At 35.5% G+C, this 23,141-nt stretch overlaps 2 protein-coding genes and 1 long non-coding RNA gene across 6 annotated transcripts; 1 reads left to right on the forward strand and 2 right to left on the reverse strand.

Annotated features, from left to right (window-relative positions):
* Window positions 1–106: 106 nt before the first annotated feature.
* LOC117609227 (adhesion G protein-coupled receptor E3) lies at window positions 107–18,281 on the reverse strand. Of its 3 annotated transcripts, none has more exons than XR_013063458.1 (9): window positions 17,328–18,281; window positions 16,017–16,218; window positions 5,747–5,852; window positions 3,914–4,176; window positions 3,510–3,611; window positions 3,261–3,447; window positions 2,276–2,362; window positions 1,779–1,955; window positions 107–1,010 (listed from the first exon to the last, which is right to left on the reverse strand). XR_013063458.1 is itself a non-coding variant. In XM_076692230.1 (8 exons), exons 2-8 carry the CDS (start codon window positions 16,193–16,195, stop codon window positions 1,899–1,901), a joined length of 981 nt encoding a protein of 326 aa, XP_076548345.1. In that variant the 5' UTR covers window positions 16,196–16,218; window positions 17,328–18,281; the 3' UTR covers window positions 1,778–1,898. The 3 variants fall into 3 exon arrangements, 1 of the variants encoding a protein (XP_076548345.1); XR_013063459.1 differs by having other exon boundaries at window positions 17,324–18,281; XM_076692230.1 differs by lacking the exon at window positions 107–1,010 and having other exon boundaries at window positions 1,778–1,955.
* A 386-nt stretch (window positions 18,282–18,667) lies between these two features.
* On the forward strand, window positions 18,668–19,467 carry LOC117609235 (uncharacterized). Its single transcript, XR_004582553.2, has 2 exons — window positions 18,668–18,935; window positions 19,066–19,467. It is a non-coding gene; the product is annotated as an uncharacterized LOC117609235 (long non-coding RNA).
* On the reverse strand, window positions 19,005–23,019 carry dlt (codanin-1 like protein dlt). Of its 2 annotated transcripts, XM_034335277.2 has the most exons (11): window positions 22,772–23,019; window positions 22,149–22,443; window positions 21,780–22,053; window positions 21,516–21,676; window positions 20,825–21,418; window positions 20,514–20,747; window positions 20,058–20,420; window positions 19,804–19,969; window positions 19,421–19,689; window positions 19,213–19,327; window positions 19,005–19,143 (listed from the first exon to the last, which is right to left on the reverse strand). In XM_034335277.2, the coding sequence occupies exons 2-11, from the start codon at window positions 22,428–22,430 to the stop codon at window positions 19,136–19,138; spliced, it is 2,466 nt and encodes an 821-aa protein (XP_034191168.2). In that variant the 5' UTR covers window positions 22,431–22,443; window positions 22,772–23,019; the 3' UTR covers window positions 19,005–19,135. The 2 variants fall into 2 exon arrangements, with proteins under 2 accessions (XP_034191168.2, XP_034191167.2); XM_034335276.2 differs by lacking the exon at window positions 19,005–19,143 and having other exon boundaries at window positions 19,172–19,327.
* Window positions 23,020–23,141: the final 122 nt, after the last annotated feature.

The following is a 23,141-nucleotide window of genomic DNA, read 5'->3' on the forward strand; positions in this document are numbered from 1 at the left end:
TTTAGTAATTTCACCAACTGTTGGAAAATTTTTATTCCCGACATTTCTTTTTCTTTCCTCTTAAAATCTTATCATATTATGTATGTAATTTGGATTTAGCTACATTCCATAATTGTATTTAGATCGAAATACTTATTACTCATTCCAATAATGAAATACCAATAATAGTGTATCGACTGATCGAAATCACTCGGTAATAAAACAAGTACATATTGTACGTTCGCGCAACGTCGCAACGTCGCAACGGTAAAAATAGGTCGTGGGAACGGACAATATCTGAAATCGAGGATCGGATTGAAGCGATAAAAGAGTCGATTTGACGGGTATTAAAGAGAGAAAAAGGGGTGCGGTTGGTGGTTGCACCCCATCCATCTTGATGCTTCCCGATAATTAAATGTCAGCAGGTTGCTGGTCGGCTGAAAAGGACGAGACACGAATGCGGTCCACTCACTTCGACGACATTTACATTGTTTAACAGTCTCTTATTCATGGTCTGCTTTGTCTCTAACTCTTTAGAATTAAAATATACCTACATACGTACTATATGAGTAGGTAATACGTTAATAGGTAGTTACGTAGAGAGAAATAATGTGCTAAATTTATAATTTGTACATGTATAGATAGATAGTAGTAGCCGAGTTTTTGATCCGGGTTTACATGTGAAAGAAATTAGTTATGGAATCGTAGTTAAACGCTGAAGGTGCATCGAGTTGAGAATGAAAAATTTGTTTTGTGAAAGAGTAAATTGTTTGTTTAGAAACTAATTAAATCAAGACAAATGATGGATCATTAGAATTCATCAACTTTGTATAAGTTGAAAGCGTACATATATACATACATACATACATACATACATACATCGTTGGCATTGCCAGATATTAAAACGGATTACTTTTCCAATAATTACGCGTTCAACTGCAAACCTTTCGCGCTGACTTTTCCATCTCCTCTTCCTGCTGTTTTCCTGCTCGGTATTAATCTTTTCGCCTGTTGAAACTCGTAATTCTTTCCTGTAGGAGTTGAAAATATTTATTTGGTGGTAATTACATGCGCTTACAGTTACATAGTACCAGCGGTTACGCGTACTAATGCGATCGCATAGGTCATTACCGAGCGTTAATTGCATCGTAGTGGGGAATGCCAGCCGCAAACCGCGAGAAACGTACACGCCGCGTGTGGATTCCTTTCGCGTTCGATCGATATACATATGTACATACGTACATACGTACATACGTACACGTATAATACTTATATGTACTCGACACGTTCCATTTCCACCCTTTCGTTTCTATATCTATTCCCTAGTCTTTCTTCAAATTTATACCAACTGATAGAGCGTTGTTTGGTCAAGAAGTATGTATTAAGTTTGAATCTTTTACAATTGCACTTTCCTACTACTGTCGTAGTTGTAAAAAAGTATTAAGCCCAGATTAAATTGGTACAGTATAAGTGGTAAAGTGTAGAAAATGGCATATAATATATTATAACCGATTTCTACTATTATTATATGTATAGGTACATATGTATGATCAACTTGTTCTCAAACGAGAAAACTCAAATGAATATATACTTTACCGCTTATTCTATCAGTGTAAGCTAGGCTATATGAAAGCGATGTAACGCTGAAAGAATGAAAAAGAAGATGTAGGAAGGTTATCATATTAGGAATATTAATATTCCTTAGTTCACGGTCTGGCACTTGAATGTTACGTGGTGTAATCGTGAGAGATCATTACCGAGATTATCTTCTATTCGCGTTACTAGATCTCTATGCTCACCTAAAACGAATCGAAATCTTAGGATACTGTCGTCACCAGTAGTGTATCTATTTTCTATTCTTTTTTCTTCTTCCATTTTCATCGACGAGAAGAAAGTGATCCAGTTGTAGGTGGACCTACCTAGACTGGGTCTGGAGCAGGTGCGAGCAGCTGCATGCTGCTACTCGAATGAGCGATCTGTAAAAGCATTGATTTTTCACACACACACACAGTCGTCAGCTATTGCAACACGATCCTCGAATCTCCGAAAATTACTCGGTCACCCCTCTATACTTACAATTAGGTTTAAACAAAAACCACTCTGTTCTATTTTTATTATAAGCAGTTTTCGTAATGAATAGAAAGTTGCATTTTCAAGAAGAGAGGTAGATTCTCGTCGAGCAGAAATTCGTAGGTTTATTAAATTAGCTTACTCGCGAACAGCAGGCAAAGTTAATGAAACAACGAGAGTTGAACTTTGTAAAAGTGAAAATAAATGGAAAAAAGATGAAATTTACCTGTTGTTTCGGTTGCTTATAAGACTTCCTCGCGTAAACTTTCAGCACTCTGCAGTTGCACGCGACGGATAACGCCACGGCTAGACCCTGTTTAAAACAATGAAAAGTAAACGAGTTGCTGAAAATTGGCGTATCTAGCGATCGTAACGTCGTAAAATCTGACATAATAGGACTTTTCTCAGAATGGCAATCGTTCCGCACGACCTTAATATGCACGACCGAACATAAGCGACCTCTTCGTGACGTATCTTATTCTGCTCGCGTCTCAACTGTTCGAAATAAAGATTTTGTTACAAGGTGTTGTTGTTCGGCGAGAATCCCCCTGGCTCGTTATGAAAATTTTACGAGTTCTCCTCGAGGGGGTTGTTTAGCGCCGTTCCCCTCCTTCTGGCAAGGCAACTCTACCTCTTTCGAGCCCGTGTAACATTGGCTTCGAACCGTGTAACGACGCTTAAATTATATTGAATGATTTTTTATAATCGATAGAATACCAAAGGAGGTAGGTAAAGAGGTGGAAAAGCGTAGATAAGAAAGGAATGATCAAGGTGAACGGAATTGAAAAGGTGAATCGATTGGAAAAAGTACATAGAGTAACGTACTTCGATACCAACTCCTCGACGTCGCGGTCGCGTCGCATGGAAAATGGCCATGGAAAACTCGAATATCGGTCTACGGAAAGTTTTTACCAACGACACGGCAACGCGTGTCCGATTGCTTTTCTTCCATCAGAAATATTATGTAATATTCGATCTAATCGTAAAAGTAATTAAATGTAATTAAGAAAATTTCGATAATTAGCAATCTATAATACCTTCGTTTTGCTTTCGCGTTTTTTTCTTTTCAACCATCTTATTTTTAACCACCACCACTTGGAACGGCCCGCATTAGTAGAAAAGCTCGTAGGTGTACTCGTTGTAACTTGAACTAATTGAAATCTCGAACGTGCTATGTCAAACCATAACGACTATGTAAATCATTTCTTTACCTGAAGAGAGTGACCGGTGCAAAATACCGCCCATAGGAAAGGTACTTTCCATATTCTGGACGCGACCCCGCAACCAGCGACCAGACCTATTATCATGCTCACTTTTAAAAACAGTATCAACTGCAGCGCTCTTCTTCTCTTCATTTTTTCGCGTTGTTTAATTTCCAGCTGCATGCTGCATGTGTATCTGCGCAAACGAAACCAATATTAATTCCTTCTTTAAAACGAGGAAATTCCATCATACGATACCTAGACACGATCGCAGCTTTTATCAGATAGTATCCTGCGGAAAGAAGCAGAAGAACCACTGGTAAACCGTATGCATAAATCGTCGCTGTAGTCCCCAGGAACCTGCAATAAATTTCACCTTAAATCAATCCAAGTTTCATGAATTTTTTTCTTTCTAAACTTTTATCAAGATAAAACGAGACTTGATAAAAAGATTTTATCTTTCGAACGTCGCGTTGTATTATAGTTGGTAAAGGGAAAATAAATAAAAGGGACAAGTCCCGAAATATGAATTCGGTTCGGTCTTGGTATACATTCATACATGTCATCTGGCTATTATAATTACCGACGCGACTCTCCTTTTACCTTACCTTAATCATTCCCTAATGATTAAATTCCCTAATTGATTAAACGAAAGGAATTACCAGCAATTGAACGGTGTCAGATCCCTGATATTCCAAATGTCCTGGTTCACCTGGTATATCTGCAGAAAAGTAGCGAAGACAAGATTGAGAAAAGGAGCACCCCAAGCGAAGAGGCTATATTTCAGGTAGGTCGGTGGGTCGTCACGGCGTGGTATCGAAGCAACGGTGGCATAAAGGTGATGACACATTGCAGCCAGCCAACAAACCACCGTCATTCGAAGATACTGTAAGCTCAATCCCAGGGAAATGCACAGCTCCGAGTCCTGAAACATTTCGCGAAACATTTAGTCATCGTTTCACCCTTTCACCCTTTCACTGTTCTGCCTTCCCTTTCTTCTACATGGAATGTTAACACATACTGTTTCAACGAATTAGACTTTACCTAACAATTCGCCAAATAAGAAAAAGTTGAAAATACCAAAATAGAGTTAAAGTAAATTTAACTCGGGTAGTCGAAAAAAATCGAGCAATATATTTCCTTGGACCGAGGTAGTACGTGTAGTAGTACCTTTTCTCTCATACATACATACATACATACGTGTACATGGATACTCGTGATTTACAACGAAATGTACACTTTCGACATCTTTTCTTACGTTCACCAGCAGCAATGTTTCTTCTCAAAAACTTCCAACCCTTTTCTTCTTCCATCCATCAAAAACTTTTTACGTTAACATGATTCATGTACATATGTATATCGAAATTGTTTATCTAGGGATTTAGGGTTACAATTCACTCTCTGATTCGTTGACGAATAGCGAATTAATCGATCAAAACTGTACTCTGCGGAAGGTATCCGAGTTAACGAAGGAGGTTAAATCAAAGGCAAACGTTCAAGATTTACAGTTTACAGTTTACGATGATGATTAAGCTAAAATTTCAATTTCTTTCCCAACAAATAATTTACCAAGCCGGGAAATTAAATATTTACAAAGATGGTCGTAAAGGTAAAAATCGGTAATTTGAGAGAAAAGTGGTAGGGGGCACGGGACGAGGAACGTACGAAAGGAAAACGCAATCAAAGTCGAGCGGGTGTAATCAAGCGTCACGGAAAACCCGATAAAAGTCTTTTCCCGTTGCGTTGGCCAGCGAATAACTTTCCTTTTCTTGCTTTCGTACTCGATACACGCAGCTCGAATTATTTTCTTCTTATTTTCTATGTATTCGGATCTGTTTCGAAAAGTTAACTTTCTTGAAATACGGCAGAGCAGACTGATTATGATGATGACGACCGGAGGCGATCAAAACTTTCCAGGAAATTAATTCGAACGCGGGAAACATGGGAACAAATCGAATTTATTCTATAAAATTCTCCCTCTCCTATTTTATTCATCTTAATTGTTGCTTTCAGCCGACGAACAACGATGCTAAATCAACGATATCGAAACTATTGCACGCTAACTGAAAGAAACGAGTTCTTTACCAACGAGTATTCATATTCTATGTAGAATTTTGTCAAACTTTTTTTCGGAAAAGGAATCGATTTCGACAGAAGAATGTGTTGGAATTTACGATGTCGATTCAGATCCGATCCGTCTGCAACGAAGGATAATCCCAAACTTATTGTTACTTCTCATCGTCAGTCACGTACATAAAAAAAGCTTTTCGCTATTCTACTTCGCTTCTTCAAAAGGATCTCAAATCGTTACTTATCTCCTCCTATACATACATACATACATACGGTATATTGTAGAGAATTCAAATTCTTGGAGCAACTTGCACGGTAATCTTTTTTTCTATCAGAGACTATGAGAGACAAAGGAAAAAGGAAAAAGGAAAAAGGAAAAAGGAAAAAGGAGGATTCTTTTTGTCGAAGAATCTATCGAAACTTACCTGAACGCCACCCACTCCAACGATGAAGAGCAGTTGAACCATGAAGAGGGCTGCCAAGAGATTCATAAGGGTCGTACCTGCCAGGCTTCTCAAGTCCGAGAACAAGCTGGAAACATAAGGATATTCTATTTCGAATCTTTTAGTTTACATTTCAACAACCAAAGTATCAACTATGTATCAATATCACATATTGTATAAGTAGCAGTTTTACATATATGTATAGAAGGAGAAAGATCTGTAGGGATCGATAATAAACAGCGATCCGTAGACTCTTTATTAAAATTCCTTCGATACGAGAGTTATATCCGTGTGGAATTCGAATTGACTAAAGGCTTGTCGATATTCGCCTCCTACGCAGCTGGATTTCGCAAACAGCGTTCGAAATAACGTATATACGTCATGAAGTAACTACAATTTATCGTTATTCCACCTGCTTTTTCGTTAATTGCACACTTTGTCTTCTTATCGACACCTACTACCATTATTAACGGTAGCACTAACGAAAAAGCTCCTTCTTTTCGTTTCCTTTTCTCTGCTGAGTCATCTACGAAAGGTTACGAAAGGTCTCCGTTTGCGTCGCGGCGCGTCGAAAGTAAACACGCTTTTCTCTGATTCCGAAGAATATACAATTTCAAAGTTGATTCAAGGATATTCAAATCAGGTGAGAATACCTGTAGGGAACAACTGAAGGGAATTGCTCGAAACAAAATACAATATACCCATAGAAGCGGAGGTTTGATATACATTAATATGTAAACGACGTAAAAGAAAAAGCAACCGACGAAATTGGTAACATTTGAAAAAATTAATTAGAAAGGTATCCTCGATGAATGGCCGCGAATGCAGAATGGAAGCTGGAAGAGAATTGAACGTGACGCTATTGTCCGACCGACTGGTATCCTGATAAAGGACCACGATGCGCCCAGATTGTCAAGAAATCGTAATTGGAGCTCGTTTTTTCTTTCGATCGCTACGTCGATCGCTCGTTATTTCAAGAAAAAAAAGAAAGTATAATAGATAAAACCTAACCATGTCGAGGAAAGCTTCTTTTATTCTAGTAACAATGTACCTAGCTTTAACCTCTTACTGTTCGCTGTTTAAAGAAAAAAAATTTAATTTATTTATTTACGATCGAGATTATCATTCATTATATTGAAGCCAACCAAAGGATAATATAAAGCAAATTGCGTAAAGGATGTTTTCGTCCTCGTACTCGAAGAAATATCACGATCGTTCGTTTCAACATTTAAACTGTCAAGATACGAGAGAAGATGCAATTCATAAATTTTTCGAATGAATCGAAACTTGCTACTTTTCTCTTATCAGCGTTAGCCTGATGCTTTTCAAGAGAAAGACTGTCCTTTCTGTCGATATTTTTCAAAGATTCATTTAACCAACTCGCGTGATAGGTAGGTATCTTTCTAGTGCAAATCGGGATTCCTCGTCTTGTCCGTTTCGCACGATACGCTAGACCAGCCATTCAAACTTTAACTTTAGTCGAATGAATTATTCAAAAGAACGAGAACGAGAAATCGGGAAGGTCAACCCTCGAAGAGGAAAAATTTCTTATAAAGGATCGAAGGAAACTTTTCTAACTGGCGATGTATTAGGTTTTAACATTCTAAAACCTAAACCTTAAAACCGAAAAACCTTTTAAATAAGAATACTTCTCCTTACACGTAGTTTAAAGTGATTAAAAGTCGCAGCAGAGAGACGTCGAAAGCGTAGCAGGGTAAAACAATTTATTATTTCACTGAAAATAATGAGGAGTTGGAAGGTGGTAGTGATGTTGTTTTAACACCACGTTTCAACCTTTAAACCCGTCACCAACGGAATTTATTTCATACAGTTACCTACCTACCTACATACACATACCTCTTTCAGCAGAAATTTCTTTCAATTTCTTTCATGGTATTATATTATCATATAAAGGATGAATTGGATATATATTATACTTATGAGAAAGAAAGGAACAACTGATTTCGAGAATAAGGAGAAGAATTTCTCTGATTTTACGCGACTCTGTTGATATTAAAACACGAATACTCTTACCGCAATTTTTCACCTACGAAGGAAAAGGAAATAACAACGACCGATACGTACATATGTATTTATGTAGTAAGGAATTTTTAATATGTAGATAGCTGACAATATAGCTAACTAATATCAGAGGAAATTCCTTCCCATACGAATGGAAGAATGGTATTTAATAAACCGCCAAGGATAAAAAAGGATCGAATAATAAGATCCAAAGAATTTTCAGCAGCTGTTCGATAGAGATTTTAATAAAGTCGATCAACATGGAGGCTGAAAAAACAAGTAGTAAGCTTCGACGGGATTGTGCGGTGTGGTTTCCCACTGATATTTTCTACCATCGATTCCTCCTTCAACGGATATTGCAAATCCACGGTTGGATAACCATCAAGGTTGAAAAGAGTCGACGTACGTCGAAAATGGACAGCTAAACCGTCGACAATCGAAAGCACGAAATTATTCTTTATTGCTGTATTAAATTGCTTTATATTGCTTTAAATCGGTCAACTCGATCAACCTGTGTGAAAGAAATTTCATAGAAAAGAAAATTTCAAAGATTTCAAGTTTCCAACTTTCCAATATTCAAGGTGAATTAATTGGAAAATTGATTGATTGGAAAAAAAAATGAAACTTTCAAACTTTTCTTTGCTGGAAGGATATCGCTCCGACACCGGAAGATTCCTTTCCAATTTATGTTTGTTGTATGTAAGTACACTGCTCTGAAATTCTAATCAATTCGTTGCAGCGGAATCTATGATCCGTCTATAATTAAAAGAACATTAAACTCTGATTGAAAATTCTTCTTATAATTGATTACCGCTTCGAAACGATCGATATCTACGTCTTTTTATTCTTACGTTTAACTATACTCGAAAAGGCCGCGCGCAAATCAACGAATAGAATAATATGGATCAGCAGAGTTTTCATTCATAAATACATAGCAGGAAAAGTTTGTTTCGCGAACGAACGCGTGACAATGAGACTTACTCTCCGGAAAAGCGGAAAACGGAAAACGGAAAACGGAAAACGAAACATGAAACTCGGTTTCAATGGAGAATCATGACCACTGCCGTTCAAACTTTCTTTTCAACTATCAAAGTTAACCTTCGTTGTTCTTCACCATCAATTATTATACATATATTTCGAATCTCTTAAAAGAATATTAAAAAATGTTTAAAGATAATCTAATTCGTTGAAATTTGAAATTGACTAATAAGTAAACTCTATTTTACCTAATCGGGTATTAATCAAATATCTCTGCACTCGAAACCTTCTGTACCTAGTCAACTGAATAACACTGAATACGATAGAAAATTTCATTTACCAACTGATTCGCGTAAAACATTTACGAATGGTTCATTTTTAGTCCTCGATTCTTCACGGTTCTTCACTGCTTTTTAACTGCTGTTAATTTCATTTTTTCAAATTCTAAGCGTAGTAAGTATGTGTTTTGTTTGTTTGTTTGTTTGTTTGTTTGTTTGTTTGTGTATTTATGAGAACTTCATAGTCATAGGTGATGGATAACGACGAGAGAAATGCAATTTTCACACTGGTATAAGGAGCAGCTATGAACTATCCATTCTCTTCTTTCATGTATAATAAGTTGAAGCTTTTTATCAGGTTCATGTTTAATAAAATTCTTGAAAATCGTTGAATTTTAATAAATTATTTTATGCAACTTTTCACTAGTATTTCATTCGTCAAAGTCGTTGATTTCCGAAGAAAAAGGGAAAAGATCATCTGGGAAAAATATGAAAACGTAATCAACCTTTCGAATGATCGAAGCATCAATAGCGTCGCACAATAGCGAAAATCCGCGATGGATTGAAGGATCTAGGATTAATTGGGTCAGGAGGCAGTCGGCTTAACAATTCGCTTAAATGGGGCCAGATATCGAGTGCTTTTCAGAGCATACCGGTAAAATCTTACGATTAGGCCAAGTTTCGATCGATCAAAGATTCTTTGCTAAACTTGTTATACCCGTTCGTCCATTCTATACATATATGTATGTATGTATGTATGTATGTATCTATCCTTTTTTCGTGTCTGCTAAACTGTTGGCATATCAGGTATTATTACTCGGAATAATTAGTACATTTTTCAAATCACTATACACGAGCTATGCCTAAATCGTTCAAGCTACCTTAATATTCTATGTGTTGGGTGAACAAGGGTGAAGGTAAAGCTGAAGACTATGGAAAATTCGAGGGTAAGGTCGAAGCCTGTCCGTAGATTTGGTGTTCCAATTTTCGAAACGTTCTCTCGATAAGGTTAATCATGTTCTGCTGGCAAAAACGTTAAGTCTAGATGGGAAAAACACTCTCTTTGTCTGAAATGTTTATCCTCTCCACGAAAAATCAATGGAAAAGAGAAAGAACGTATCCTTGACCTAGGTATATGATCGATCCGATCGAGGCCTTTCTTTCACAGATGAAAAGTAGACAAAGTTTGGTACACAAGATTGAAACAACATCGCTTCAATTACCGATATTACGTATATTATACGTAACTGGTGATACAAGTAAACGCAAAAAGGGGCATATGGTAGATAAGTAATATGTAGTACCTTTCTTCTTTCGGGCCAACGGTCATAACAACTCTATATCACAGGATCTACAATTCTATTGTAAATCGGCATCGAAGGTATCAAGTTACACGACGTGATAAGCCTAATTTTCAGATGTGACTCGTAGACACAAGACGTAAGCGACAGAACATTACGTATGTATTTATGTAGATTAGAAGAGAGACAACTGGCCGAATGTCACTGATATATCCCTATACATGTAGAGACGCGAAGAAACGAGCAACTTTTTCTTTTTTTCAAAATAGCTGAAAAGACGTACTGCACTCTTAATGAAATAGTAGCTAGCTATCTGAAAACGATTTCGTCAGAGTGCAATCTTATATGTCATTTCGAATATGCAATGCAACTCTCGTGCCGTGCCGTGCCGTGCCGTGCCGTGCCGTACATTTTCCATCGAATGCAGTATGCAGCCAATTTTCGCGGTGAAATTCCAAAGCTTACTACCGTGGAACTTGTTCAAAGACTATCACAAATTCAAGTGTATACAGAGAGATGGAAATTGCGAAAAATTATAAAACGAGATGGTCGTCGTTTGGAGAAATTTTAAGTAACGTTACACAAGGACCTATTATATTATATTATATTATATTATATTATATTATATTATATTATATTATATTATGTTATAAAAGAAGCTTGTTGAAACAAAGCAAGCTTTAGAATTGATACCACTCGTTTTCCGACGAAAATATTTTCAAAGTCTAAAGAGATATCGCAAGACATCATCAACGTACTTACGTACTTACCTACTCGTCAAGGCTCGTCCTTCAAAGGACGTGGAGAAGGGTTAATTCAATCGTCAGACACTTTATGAACAGTACAAAGTGTTCCCAGGATGCTACGACACACGTAAGTACGTGATGGATATCTCTTATTATTACGTTATATTACGGTTTCATAAGATAGAAAATCTAACACGATTTAATATTGTAAATAACACTCTGTCTTGCAAAAATTGGGAATCGTTTCATATTTAGGGCAAACTGTCACCAACTGTAGGGCAAACGTGTTAGGTAGGGAAAACATTTCTTTCAGATCTCTTTGTGAGAACGTCAACGCTGATTATTACCCTTCGCTTTCGTCGAGCTTGCTCGATCCATCAAATCTCTGACACCGGTCTATCGAACAACGTAGAAATTTCATTTTTTTCCCTTCTCTGACATTTTCCATCCCTCTCGACTCTTATTACGCATCATAACGAACGGATTTAATTATTCAATTTTTCAATTTTTCAATTTTTCAAATTTCACCTGACGTGATCTGTTCATTCTCAAAATGCCAACATTGCATGTGTATACCTACATATCTATATTAAAGTTAAATGAAGCGAGTGTTAATTATTATAGAATGGAAGAAGAGAGGGCGAGGATAAAGCAGTCTGGTTAGGCAAGCACGTTACGCTCCGCGCAATTTCTCCTCAAGATATTAAAACGACGGCTTGATATTAAGAGGATGACGAAGGTGAATCCCGAAAGAAGCTCGAAATAGGGTAGAGAAAGGGCTCGTAAGCCGCTTATGGATAGACGTTTTATCGAGAGACTAATCCAATTAATATAATAATATAGAGAATGAAATAAAAATTTGTAAGTGCCGTAGAAAACCCTTTAACGTGACACACACGGTAGAAAATATTAAATTTTTCAATCTCCGAACAACCTTCGGAAAGATCGTTCGGTTCCAACGCGTGTAATCGAATGGAGCAGCGGCTTTTTCTCCTAAGCCTCTTACGCTTCATACTTCGTACAGTCGTACAGTCGTACAGTCGTACAGGAAGAAAAATCACAGACGACGCGATGCGACGCGATCTTTCAAAAGGAAATGAGCTTTTTTAAAGCCCGCAACTCTCTCCGCAACTCGTCACGAGTTGGCGCAAAAGCAAAGTGCAGCAATGATCGATCGAAGAAAGAAAGCAAGCAACGTTCAAGAGGATAAACTTTTTAGTTTAGTCTCTCTGACCCCGGTTTACATATAACATATAACATATTACATATTACATATTATATACGAGTACGTACATCTATAAACGCCAAACTGGGAATATGTATTCAAATCAATTTCAATAAATACGAGCATAGTTTGAATATCCGCAGCTAGTCCCATTCAACAACGTTTTATTACTGACAATGAAATTAACTGAAAATGGACATTCTCGGTAAATTATACCACAAGAGGCGTCTCTGGTATGCTATTACGAGTATTATACGGAACCAGTCCTCGCCAACCGAAAGACGCTCGCGTCTTTCCCCTCGCAATTAAATTATTGATTACGGGTAACTGGCGAAAAAAGATATTAATTTTAATTCACGTGTATCAATTATTTTGCGACAGTAAAACGATTCGAAAAATTAATTAACATTCGTAGTCGACTAGCTATGCCTCTAAATATTATTTACAATCGCAACGAGAAGCATACTAAAGTAAGTTTACTAAAGTAAAATCCAGGTAAAGATAAAGGTAACGATAGATGGTTATAAATTTTCTTAAAAGAATAAAAGCGATCGAAAGGTGTATGTATTCGTTGTGAAAGAAAACTTTAAATCGATCTACATATTGTTGCGCGTTCAAGTATCTCCAAATATGTATCTCTATAAGACTATTTGCTCTTCAAGGTGTATCTTACCCTTTTCATTCTATCTGCTCCGAATACAAAGCGAGAAACGTTATTGCTGAAACTAGGATAATACACCGTACAAATAGAACAGGGTTTCGTGAAATTACCAGCGAAACCAAATAAACTTGTTTTTTCTATTTTCTATTTTCTATTTTCTAACAAAGTAAAAAATCAGTTGTCGATAATAATCCTAATAATAAAATTCTTCTACTTGAATTCACCGACCGTTAATTATTTCTAAAAATGTTATTACACTCATCGTTAATTTTTTGGCAATTTATTATTACAATAAATGAAGCGTATAATTCGAAATATCGAAATGTTCAATCTATCGATATCTATAATATTAGTTAGTTATCCTATTAATAGAGACACAGCAAAATCTATCTTGTATTAATTCGACGAATTTCGATAGAATTTCGAGCAAATATTCCGCTCGATCTATCTATCGTATTGAATGCACGTTGAATTTCCTGTAAAATTCATCTCGATACACACGACCCGCACGGCACGCTGCCAATTACACAAACGTTGCTTATTATTTTATCTGACCGGGATATCTCGACGATTATCTCACTGCCTAGCTAATGTTTCTTTTCCTGTTTTTCTTCTTTCTTCAATCACCAGTTTCATAGACAGCCGACAGATGCAACCGATTCTGTCAGATGTAACGAAAGCGTCACGTCACCGAGCTTTAATCTCGTTAAAGATAACGGGAAAATCAAGTTAAACGAGCAGCCTCGCTACATACATGTATTTATCCCTTCGACACGCTACAGGATGCGCTTAATTACAAGCCACTTTGCTGATTTTAACTCTGTTTAACATAATTTGCTTTTCGCGATATCGTGTTACCGATTTTTTTTCATATTTTTATATCGATTTTTTTCACAACCAAAGGATTCATCGATGTATAAAAGAAGAAGAGAAAAAAAAAAAAAAAAAAAAAAAAAATCTTGAAAAACTGACATTTCATTTCGTAGGTAGATAGAGAGATGGAAGAAAAGCAAGACCACTGATTCCGAGGATAATTTTATTTCATTACCAGACTGTGTTCCAGATTTCCATCGCGTATGCAGCGTGATAAACACACCTACCACGAAGGGAACGATGCTTCTTTTTTTTCTTTCAATTTTCAAATATCCCAACACGACCCATCTCTCAGCTTTTATCCGTTCCGGATACTATTCGGTTTTCGACTGATAACAGACTGATAATCCGGCAAATTTCCAAACGAGTTATTCCGTCTGGCCGACTACAATCCTCTCGATCCGTTCAACGCGAGAGAATTCTGCCAAGATGATCTAAACAGCCTATTTCAAAGCTCTCACGATTTTCGTCTGAACAGAAGATTCTTCGTCTAATTGATCGTCCTTGAATATAGGATGTAGTACATACTATATACGTTGATTAATCAATTTAATCAAGAAAATCAACGAGACGTAAATGTAGCGGAGGAGCTATCGTTTCTTGTTTCTAATCGTAAGTTAGCTCGACAGTTGAGCAACGATAAGGATAAGAAAGTTTCTTGCTGCTTCCCGAAATTTCCGTTGCGCGCTAGATCATGCCATTAGTCGATTATGTATACATATATTATTCATGATAGATTACTTTAGACTTTAGACTTTAGACTTTAGACGCAGAGGAAGTTTCTGTCGTCTACGTATATCCATTACTCACACCTGTCAGAAATTTCTTTACGCCTCGACGAGGTTAACTAAATTATTGCTTATAAAATTAAATATACAAAGTCTGATGTAAATTCTACAACTTGATAGATAACATTGCAACAAATGCTGGGTCAGAACGAAATATGACGGCGTTAGTTTGATGAACCAAGTTTCAAAGCGAACCGTGCATACACAAGTTCATAAAATTACCTACATTTCTTTCGAATGATTCGAACACGCGTTAAAAGGATTTAAATTTCTTAAAAGTTATTCATATTTGCGATATAAATAAATTAAAAATGAAATAAAACAGAACGAGATTCGGGGATGTCAAATGTAACGCCCCGACCATATTCACCCCTTTTTCTCGGGTAAAAAGTTAATTATCGTTAGTTATACCGTGTCCCGCGTAGCTTATATTATGTATAAGAGCTTCTAATGAAAGCCTTAGGATGGCCTTAATAAAGCGCCTGCCTACACAAGGTATCAAGGAAAAGTGTCTCTCGTCGTAAAAACCCTTCTTCTGGTGATATGTAACTTTATTTATTAAATATCTACAATTGTTAACATCTCGCGATCACGATTCTTCGATCCGTCCCTCCCTATTTGGCATAGGGACAAAAATATGGCACGACAGGGAAAGGGAATTTTCATCAAAGAAATCCTCTTGTTTTTATATTGAAATTCTAGGAACAACGATTGACCAACGTTCAAGAAGAAAGAAGGATTTCCATTTCCATTTCCTTTCAATTTCCGTCAACGGCTACTTCCTTTATAAACTTTCCAACCGTTCCAACCGAAAAGATTGTGCATCTGACGTGCGCGTTAAACCGATCGGAAAGTAATTGAATTTCGTGAATGTTCCTTGGAAAAATAAGCGTAAAGCCTTGTAAAATAAAAATGAAATTTTATTCCCTCAAATAAGATAATAGCTATTACCTAAATACTTTGAAATGTTTTATTCGAAAGGAGTTTAAGTTTCGCTAAACGCGTCAATTAACGAGTAAACAGGAGAAAAGAGCAATTAACGAGAACACTCGAAACAAAGAAGATCGCTATCGAACATCGTCCGACTGGCCAATTATAATTAATTGGCTCTGCTCGTGGCTTTGCATCTGTAATTGCAGCCAACTGAATAGGAAAGAGAAGAGACACACGCTGAACAACCAGCACTTCTCTCTCGTTTAACCCTTTGCCTTTAAATCTTTAGGCGCGCCCACACTCTCTCTCTCTCTCTCTCTCCTCTTCTAATTCGAAGTAAATACAACTAGTTACAATTAGATATTTTCCTTTAATACCCATAGTACAGAGGTAAAAAATTGCTTCACGGCTAAACCGAAAAAAATTACCATTTATCTATCAACTTACCTATAGGTGATAAAGGCGAATACCAGAGCAACCAGGGACAAACTTCCACCCAGAACGACGATCAAACTCAAAACGCCATCCTGATCGAACGAGTTGCCAATACCCGTGGAAATTCCATTGCCGAGTCCACCGTTCGATTGGGGAAACCCGTGGATCGCACCCGTGTAAAGTGTCTCCATTTCTTTCTCACACTGGCATCTACCTATAATTAATACAAAATACTGTCATTTTGCTGCTACTCAAAATTCTTTCTTCGACTAAATGGAATAATTTCGTTTCATCACCGAATTTTACAATATTTACCTATACATATATTTCAATAAACAGAGATATTTCAATTACTTTTCAAACTGGCGACAATAAAAGACAATATAAATTCCATCATAATTGGCACTCGATAAACATCCGATAACGAAAGACGAAATAAATTCAAGTCCAAGTCAAAGCCAAGTCAAATTCTTTCTTTCTTTCTTTCTTTCTTTCTTTCTTTCTTCCTTCCTTCCTTCGACGACTAGCAAAGAAAATTAAATTTGTTACGGAACCCCGAGTATCAGGAGGAAGGGTAAATTGAAACAGGCCTGGTAATTTCCTGCAAAGAGGTGAATCAAAATGGCGCTCGACGCTGGTAGCCGCAAATTGCGGCCATCCTTAGCAATACAGAACATTTATAGCTACATACGTGTAATCACCATTAACCAAGCTATTCTACCAGCAGTATCGTCTTACAATTAAATTACAAAACCATCTATCTATAGAATCTCTGCGTTTCATACAAATTCTCCGACCATTATAATTAATTAAGTTATTATAAGAATCAACGAAAGCCAATAGTTGTATCATATTTAGAAAAATCGTTGATAGAATCGAGTGCAATGGCCGACAATGTTCCATCGTACGTTTTTTTTATCTCCTTTCCACATGGATTCGGTGCTACTCGTTAAATGCGATGACCTTATCGTATCGGTTTCCGATTCGATTCACGAGAATGCTCGTTACCGTTTACAAATAAATACCTCGTGTCGTTGCACACTTCTCCTTTTATTTCTGACCATTGACCATTAATGATACCGCCGCCGATACACTCGAATCATAACCAATTGTAATAACGAAAAGTCCTTTCATTTTATATCAACAACTAATATAAACATTACTAGTGTCATTTTACTGATTACACCCATCTAATCGAAAGTGTTTCTCGCAAGTACTTTTACTTTTTCTTTATTAAGTATTTCTCTGTTCTTCGAGGTACAAGAACGGGTAAAAATAATAGCTAAGTAAATTATTATAATAATAATGTCTAAACTTACATACCTTATGATGCAGACCATCTTTGAACGGTTACGGTTGTCGTGTGATTCCATAAATCGTTTCTTCACGTTTCCTTCTTGGAGACTTGGAGACTTGGAGACTTGGAGACTTGGAGACTTGGAGACTTGAAGCAGCCACGTGCCGATGAACACGTGCTCTCTACTATAAGTAGAAAGGCGATCGCGTGTCCCTCGAAATTAAACGCCGCCCTTGAACAGATTGTACAAGCACCACGCGTTATTCCACATTTCTCCAATGCACCACTACCACCTTGACATCCTCGACGACAATACGTGTTCGTTTCTGCCACCGGTCGGGATCGATCGATTTCGCGAATAATGTCAACTCGATACACGATCGCTTTCGTTTTCGTTTCTTCTCGGAGGTCACCACGCGACCAAAGTATACACGCGAGCACCGCTCAACATCTGTATATGTTAGCTCAAGATCGCCACCTGTCAACAATCACCGTCGCCGCCGTGTTTTGTTTATTTACCCTTCTCGCTACTGTTCGTTCACCGACCGTTAATTATTGCAAACTATGACATTTCTTTTCGTCGACATTTTATCCGAGTTCCCGCGGCGGTACAATTAATCTGATAAAAAGCTATCACTATTACTGCTCGAATCAATAATACTGTTACTTCCGTTAATCGTAGGCACATAAACCGACCAGTGAAAAACATATTAACCCATTAATTGTTACGTATTTTTATTACTCGATATTCGTTGGAACAAATTCAAAGCATGCTTGTAAACGTCTATGATATTCTACTCTCTGGTATGAAACATTTTATGAACGTGTGAAAAATAATGCTTTCACGAGAGCAAACAATATATGTATATTGCAGCTATTTAAACGCCTCTTCATTGATGCTGTTTAACAAATTTTTCTTACGGACAAATGATATATATATATATATAATGTATATACAATACGACCTCGACGAGCGACGCCGCCGAACTGCAACGAAATTTATTCGCGCTCAAGTCTATCGCGCATCTTGTGTTGCGCAGTTACCCAACCATTAGCGAGCAACAAAGATATTCAAAAAGAAAGGATGCAAACACTTTTCGAAATCCTTAGAATTTCAATTTAATTATTATTATATCTTCCTCCCTTCCAATACTGGAATAATAATAATCGATCGAATCAAATGTTGATTGTTTGATAAAGATTATGTCGACCCTTAAAAATTCATTCTGGATAATTTAATTTAAGAAAAAGAAACATTCTATAAAGATAATAATAAATTTTTCGTACATACAAATAATCTTATTTTCTCTTATAAAATATATACAATATGTATTGACAATCAGTGGAATAAAATTGAAAACTTTTTTTCTGGAGAATAAAGATCTATCTATCATAAATTCATACATTCTCTAGAAAACTGTATGTACAACACAACAAAAATGAGAAACCACTGACGATAAAACATAACGCATTTACAATATGGAAAAATTTTGGTCAATTTCTAAAACCAGATTAAACGGGAAAAACTTTATATAATTAGGAAAGGTGGAAAGAAGAACTGCCTTGAGTATTCTAAAAGGAAAACAAAGGATGGCCGAGTAAACTCAGAATTCACATAGATATCACACACCATGGTGAATTACAAAATTTAAAATTTCTTTTATTTACAAGAGAAAAATGCATATTTATATAATAAATAAAATCAAATACATTCACGAGCACGTGTAATTTTGTCCACTCAAAATAAGACTTCTTTTTTCTCAGACGCTTCGCTGCAAAAATGTGCCAGAGTTGCCGGTAGGCAATGGTAGAGAAACGCGCCGAGTACAAAGGGTTAAGAAGCTACAAGTAAAACCAAAGAAAAGAAACATCAGTCTATAGGACTATAATCGTTACAAAATTCTATCTTACTATACGTTTCTGCTATCCATCCTAACAAATATTTCAGTTTCTCCGTTTTCTCGTCCGATGCTTTAAAACCCGTTATAACCTCTGTCAAACATTTCGACAGATGCTTCATAACAGGCTAGAAGAAAAAGAAACGATTAGTAATATCGTATAAACAATAATTCTCTCTAATTACAGAATTTTCAAGAAATACAGAGAAATAAATATTTACCATGGGCCAATCTTGTCTAAATAAAGCTACGCATTGATCGCTAAAACTATCAACGTCTAAAACATTTTTTTCTATCAACTTCCTAATAAACTTTCCGAAAAATGGCCAAATCTCCTCTTTTTCTGGTTGACCCAACAACATAATATTTCTAGAACTGAATATTCTGTGCATAGGAGAGTCTAACTCCATAGCTTTCCAACGATCCATTGTCCACACTTTTATCAATTTTTTTTGAATTTTTTGGGTGAAAAGATCACTTCGATAAGCGACTGCAAATACATAAACAAATCGGTTACGTTTTTCGTAACGTAACGTAACGTAACGTAACGTAACGTAATATAACATAACATAACGTAGAACAAAAAGATTAACATTCCTTTTACCTAAAAATAAAGCAAAATCGGTGCTAAGGAAATACAAAACCTTCTCTGGTCCCACAACTAAATCAGCTCTTTCGTTTAAAGTTTGATACAAATTATCTAACACAGCTGACACACATGTTATCGTTAAGGATTGTCCACCGTTATCAAGTATCTTCCATATAAGTTCCTACAAAAATCATCAAAAATCATCAAAAATTCAACTTTCTTTCATTTTTCATTCGAGCAAAAGTGCAGAATAAACATATAATAATTACTCTTATATCGTCGGTAATAGTTGTTGGACTAATAGCATTTGGATTATGTATCTTTTCTTGAATGGGATGCAATGGTGTACTGTTTCTAAAGAATCTATTTAATTCCAATTCCATGTCTTTTATGAACAATGACCCACCCACTATATGAGATTGGATCCACTGGTGTATACGTTCGGTAGCTAACCTTGTAGCAATTTTAACACACATTTCTTTCACCGACCTCAAAGAATCTTCAGCCAAAAGAGATTCTATAGACTTAGTTACCCTTATTTCACAGATCATCGGTATAGATGTTTCACACTGCTCCTTCAATTCTTTAGACATATTTCCAGCTAATGTATTCATATCATTTATTATATATGCCTTAAAAAAGAAAAAATTACTTTTTTATTCAATTATGTTCTACGTATATTATAAGAGCGTTTCATTTATAAAATTCACCAATATCAAATCTACCTTAAAATCTGCGGTATCGTTGAGTAACGACTTTTCTAATTTTTCCCATTGCCTTTCGTTTTGCTTTTTCTTCAAAAGTATCCTAAAATTATTTAAATTCGTTTCTCTAGAGGACATTAACAGAGTGTTGCATATATGCTTCACACAAGTAGAGGCAACTCGCTCGGACACGAAATCAACTGTTTTACGAGTAGATGCTGGTTGGCCATGAAAGAACGCTTCTTCCAATTGCAACTGTTCAAATATTAACATTAACAAGTATAGCCGTTTATATTTTATAAAAATAACTTAAAAATTATTAATAAACTTACCTCTAAATGCTTTATACCCGTACTTCTAACAGATTTGTCAAGTTGACTAGAAACTGGTGTAATATGTTTATTTGAATTGCAATTATTTATATTTGCGTTAGAATTTGGTGCAGGTACGTTTAATCCAGCCAAAGGACAGCATATTCGCAATGTTTTTTCATTAATCATATCTAATTTGTCTAAATTGTATTTAGCCGAAGTAACAGATACTATAGGCTCTCCGGATAGTATATTCTTTTGTGCATGTTTGTCAAACTGTTTAAGACTTTGCAATTCTTTAACTTTGTATGTCTCCTGCCAAGAAGGATAGTAATCCTTTGGAAAATTTGGTAATTCAAATAGCCAACCTAAGGTAGATTTTAAAAGAATTGCTGTTTGTTGAGAAATAGAATTGTCAGGAGCTAAGAACTCGGATTGATTCACAGCTTTATAAATATAGTATAAAAGTTCCAAGATTTGCTTATAATATGGTAATCTAAGAGACACGGCGTCCAGCATAGCCAAGTATTTTGCTATCCAAGGTACGGTTAACGACAATTTTCCTGACGTTATTGCATTATGAAGACAAACATGTAAATTTACTGTTGGTAAAACCTAAATAAAAAGCATAATATTAAACACGCACACACACACACTTGTCAATGACAATTATTTTTTCATTTAAATCAGTAATATTAAGTACATCACTTACTTTACTTCTTACTTCTACTTGAGTTGCTACCAACTCTTTAAAATTATTCGATTCTGATCTGTATGGCAAAGATACGACAAGACCTAGTATTTTCGCAAGGAGTTGTAAACTGGATAAACAAGTAATAAAATTTTCTTGTGTCTGTTCATCGACCATTGTGTCTGTTTCAAATAAAATTGATCAATATATCAAGCTATACACCAACTATATATATATATATATATCGATAACGTTGATATTTCATACTGTAATACACATTAATACCTGAATCTTCTATTTCGCTACTACTGAATTGAGTATCATTCAATTCCATAATTTCATGAACCAAACAGTTTTCCAAATGAACATAAAAAATTGGATTAAAAGCAAATAATATAAAGTCTTTGAAAAATTCTTGTACTCCTGGAAAAGATGGTCCTGTAATTTGATTTTTAGAAGGTTGAGGTGTTACTAATCGTTTTTGCAGTTGATCCAACTTTTTAGGATTGATGCATTTCAAAGTTTTTAAAAAACTTATATTTTCATCATCTATTTCTGCCTAAAAATAATCAAAATAAATCAAATGATTAGAAGTAAAAAAAATTAATAAAAAATGGTTTCTTGATATACGCATAACATTAATATTAAACTTACCTGTCGCTTATTCTGTACACATGAAATTAAAAGTTGTGACTTAAATAGTCTTGCAAAATGATAATAATTGATGGCATCGTTATGCAGTGTCAACATAGATCGTATTTTACTTCCTAATGCTATCTGAAATGTCCATCCTGGTACCGAATGATTTTCTTCCCATATTCTAAATATCTCATAAAATGTATCTCGTTGATTTTTAAATGTTTGAAACGTAATGGCAGATGGAAAATTTTCACGATTATCTGTGTCTATTTGAAAACACACATTTAATTCACCCATTGTATATGATTACCTATAAACAATTAAACAAGCATATTAATTAAAGAATAACAAAACAGTTTTAACAAATTTACATTAAAATAATTAATAGATTTTAATAATATCTTTCAGGAAATGTTTGGATGAAGTTACATAAATATTACAACAATGAAAACAATTCAATAGAACACTTTATATAAATATAAATTTTAGAAATATTGGAATACATAATATTATATTTCACTTATTACTTATGGGAATGTATTTATGTAAATATAGTAAAAGTTTTCAAAATTAATCTGTAACTGTATAAATCAATTAAACAAAACAATTTAAACGGTTTTAACACAAAATATACTTACTTTGCATTTCAGAATTTTTCTCTTCAAGAGAGAATTTTACTTTTTAAACACACTCACTTACTTATACCACCGAATACATGACATCGGCTTCAACTATATAATAGCATTTCAACATTTTTAGGTTATGTTTATAAAACATTTTAACGTTACTCGATAATAAAAGAAACATTGTATGATAATAATATATATATGCAGTTATAATTTGTCAAACAAGAAAATTATATAGTAGTATAATAATATTTTACATCACATGTGTATATATATATATATGTACTAAAATATCATAAAATTCTACATTCCGATCGTTCAGTTTCTATTCCGATTCCATGCCACGGTGCTAGATACCTCATATATTTACTTATGTATGTTT

Source organism: Osmia lignaria, chromosome 14 (assembly GCF_051020975.1).
Source record: "Osmia lignaria lignaria isolate PbOS001 chromosome 14, iyOsmLign1, whole genome shotgun sequence".
Taxonomy (NCBI): Eukaryota; Metazoa; Arthropoda; class Insecta; order Hymenoptera; family Megachilidae; genus Osmia; species Osmia lignaria.

Excerpts from the sequence above, each read along its gene's own strand:
- LOC117609227 (XM_076692230.1), bottom strand. The coding sequence starts at position 16,195 with ATGGAGACACTTTACACGGGTGCGATCCACGGGTTTCCCCAATCGAAC. Across the intron at positions 3,448-3,509 it reads AAAGCTGCGATCGTGTCTAG|ATACACATGCAGCATGCAGC; the intron begins GTATCGTATGAT and ends TCGTTTGCGCAG. Across the intron at positions 1,956-2,275 it reads ATAAGCAACCGAAACAACAG|ATCGCTCATTCGAGTAGCAG; the intron begins GTAAATTTCATC and ends ATGCTTTTACAG.
- dlt (XM_034335276.2), bottom strand. The coding sequence starts at position 22,430 with ATGGGTGAATTAAATGTGTGTTTTCAAATAGACACAGATAATCGTGAA. Across the intron at positions 21,419-21,515 it reads AAGTAGAAGTAAGAAGTAAA|GTTTTACCAACAGTAAATTT; the intron begins GTAAGTGATGTA and ends CTTTTTATTTAG. Across the intron at positions 20,748-20,824 it reads CGGGTATAAAGCATTTAGAG|TTGCAATTGGAAGAAGCGTT; the intron begins GTAAGTTTATTA and ends ATATTTGAACAG.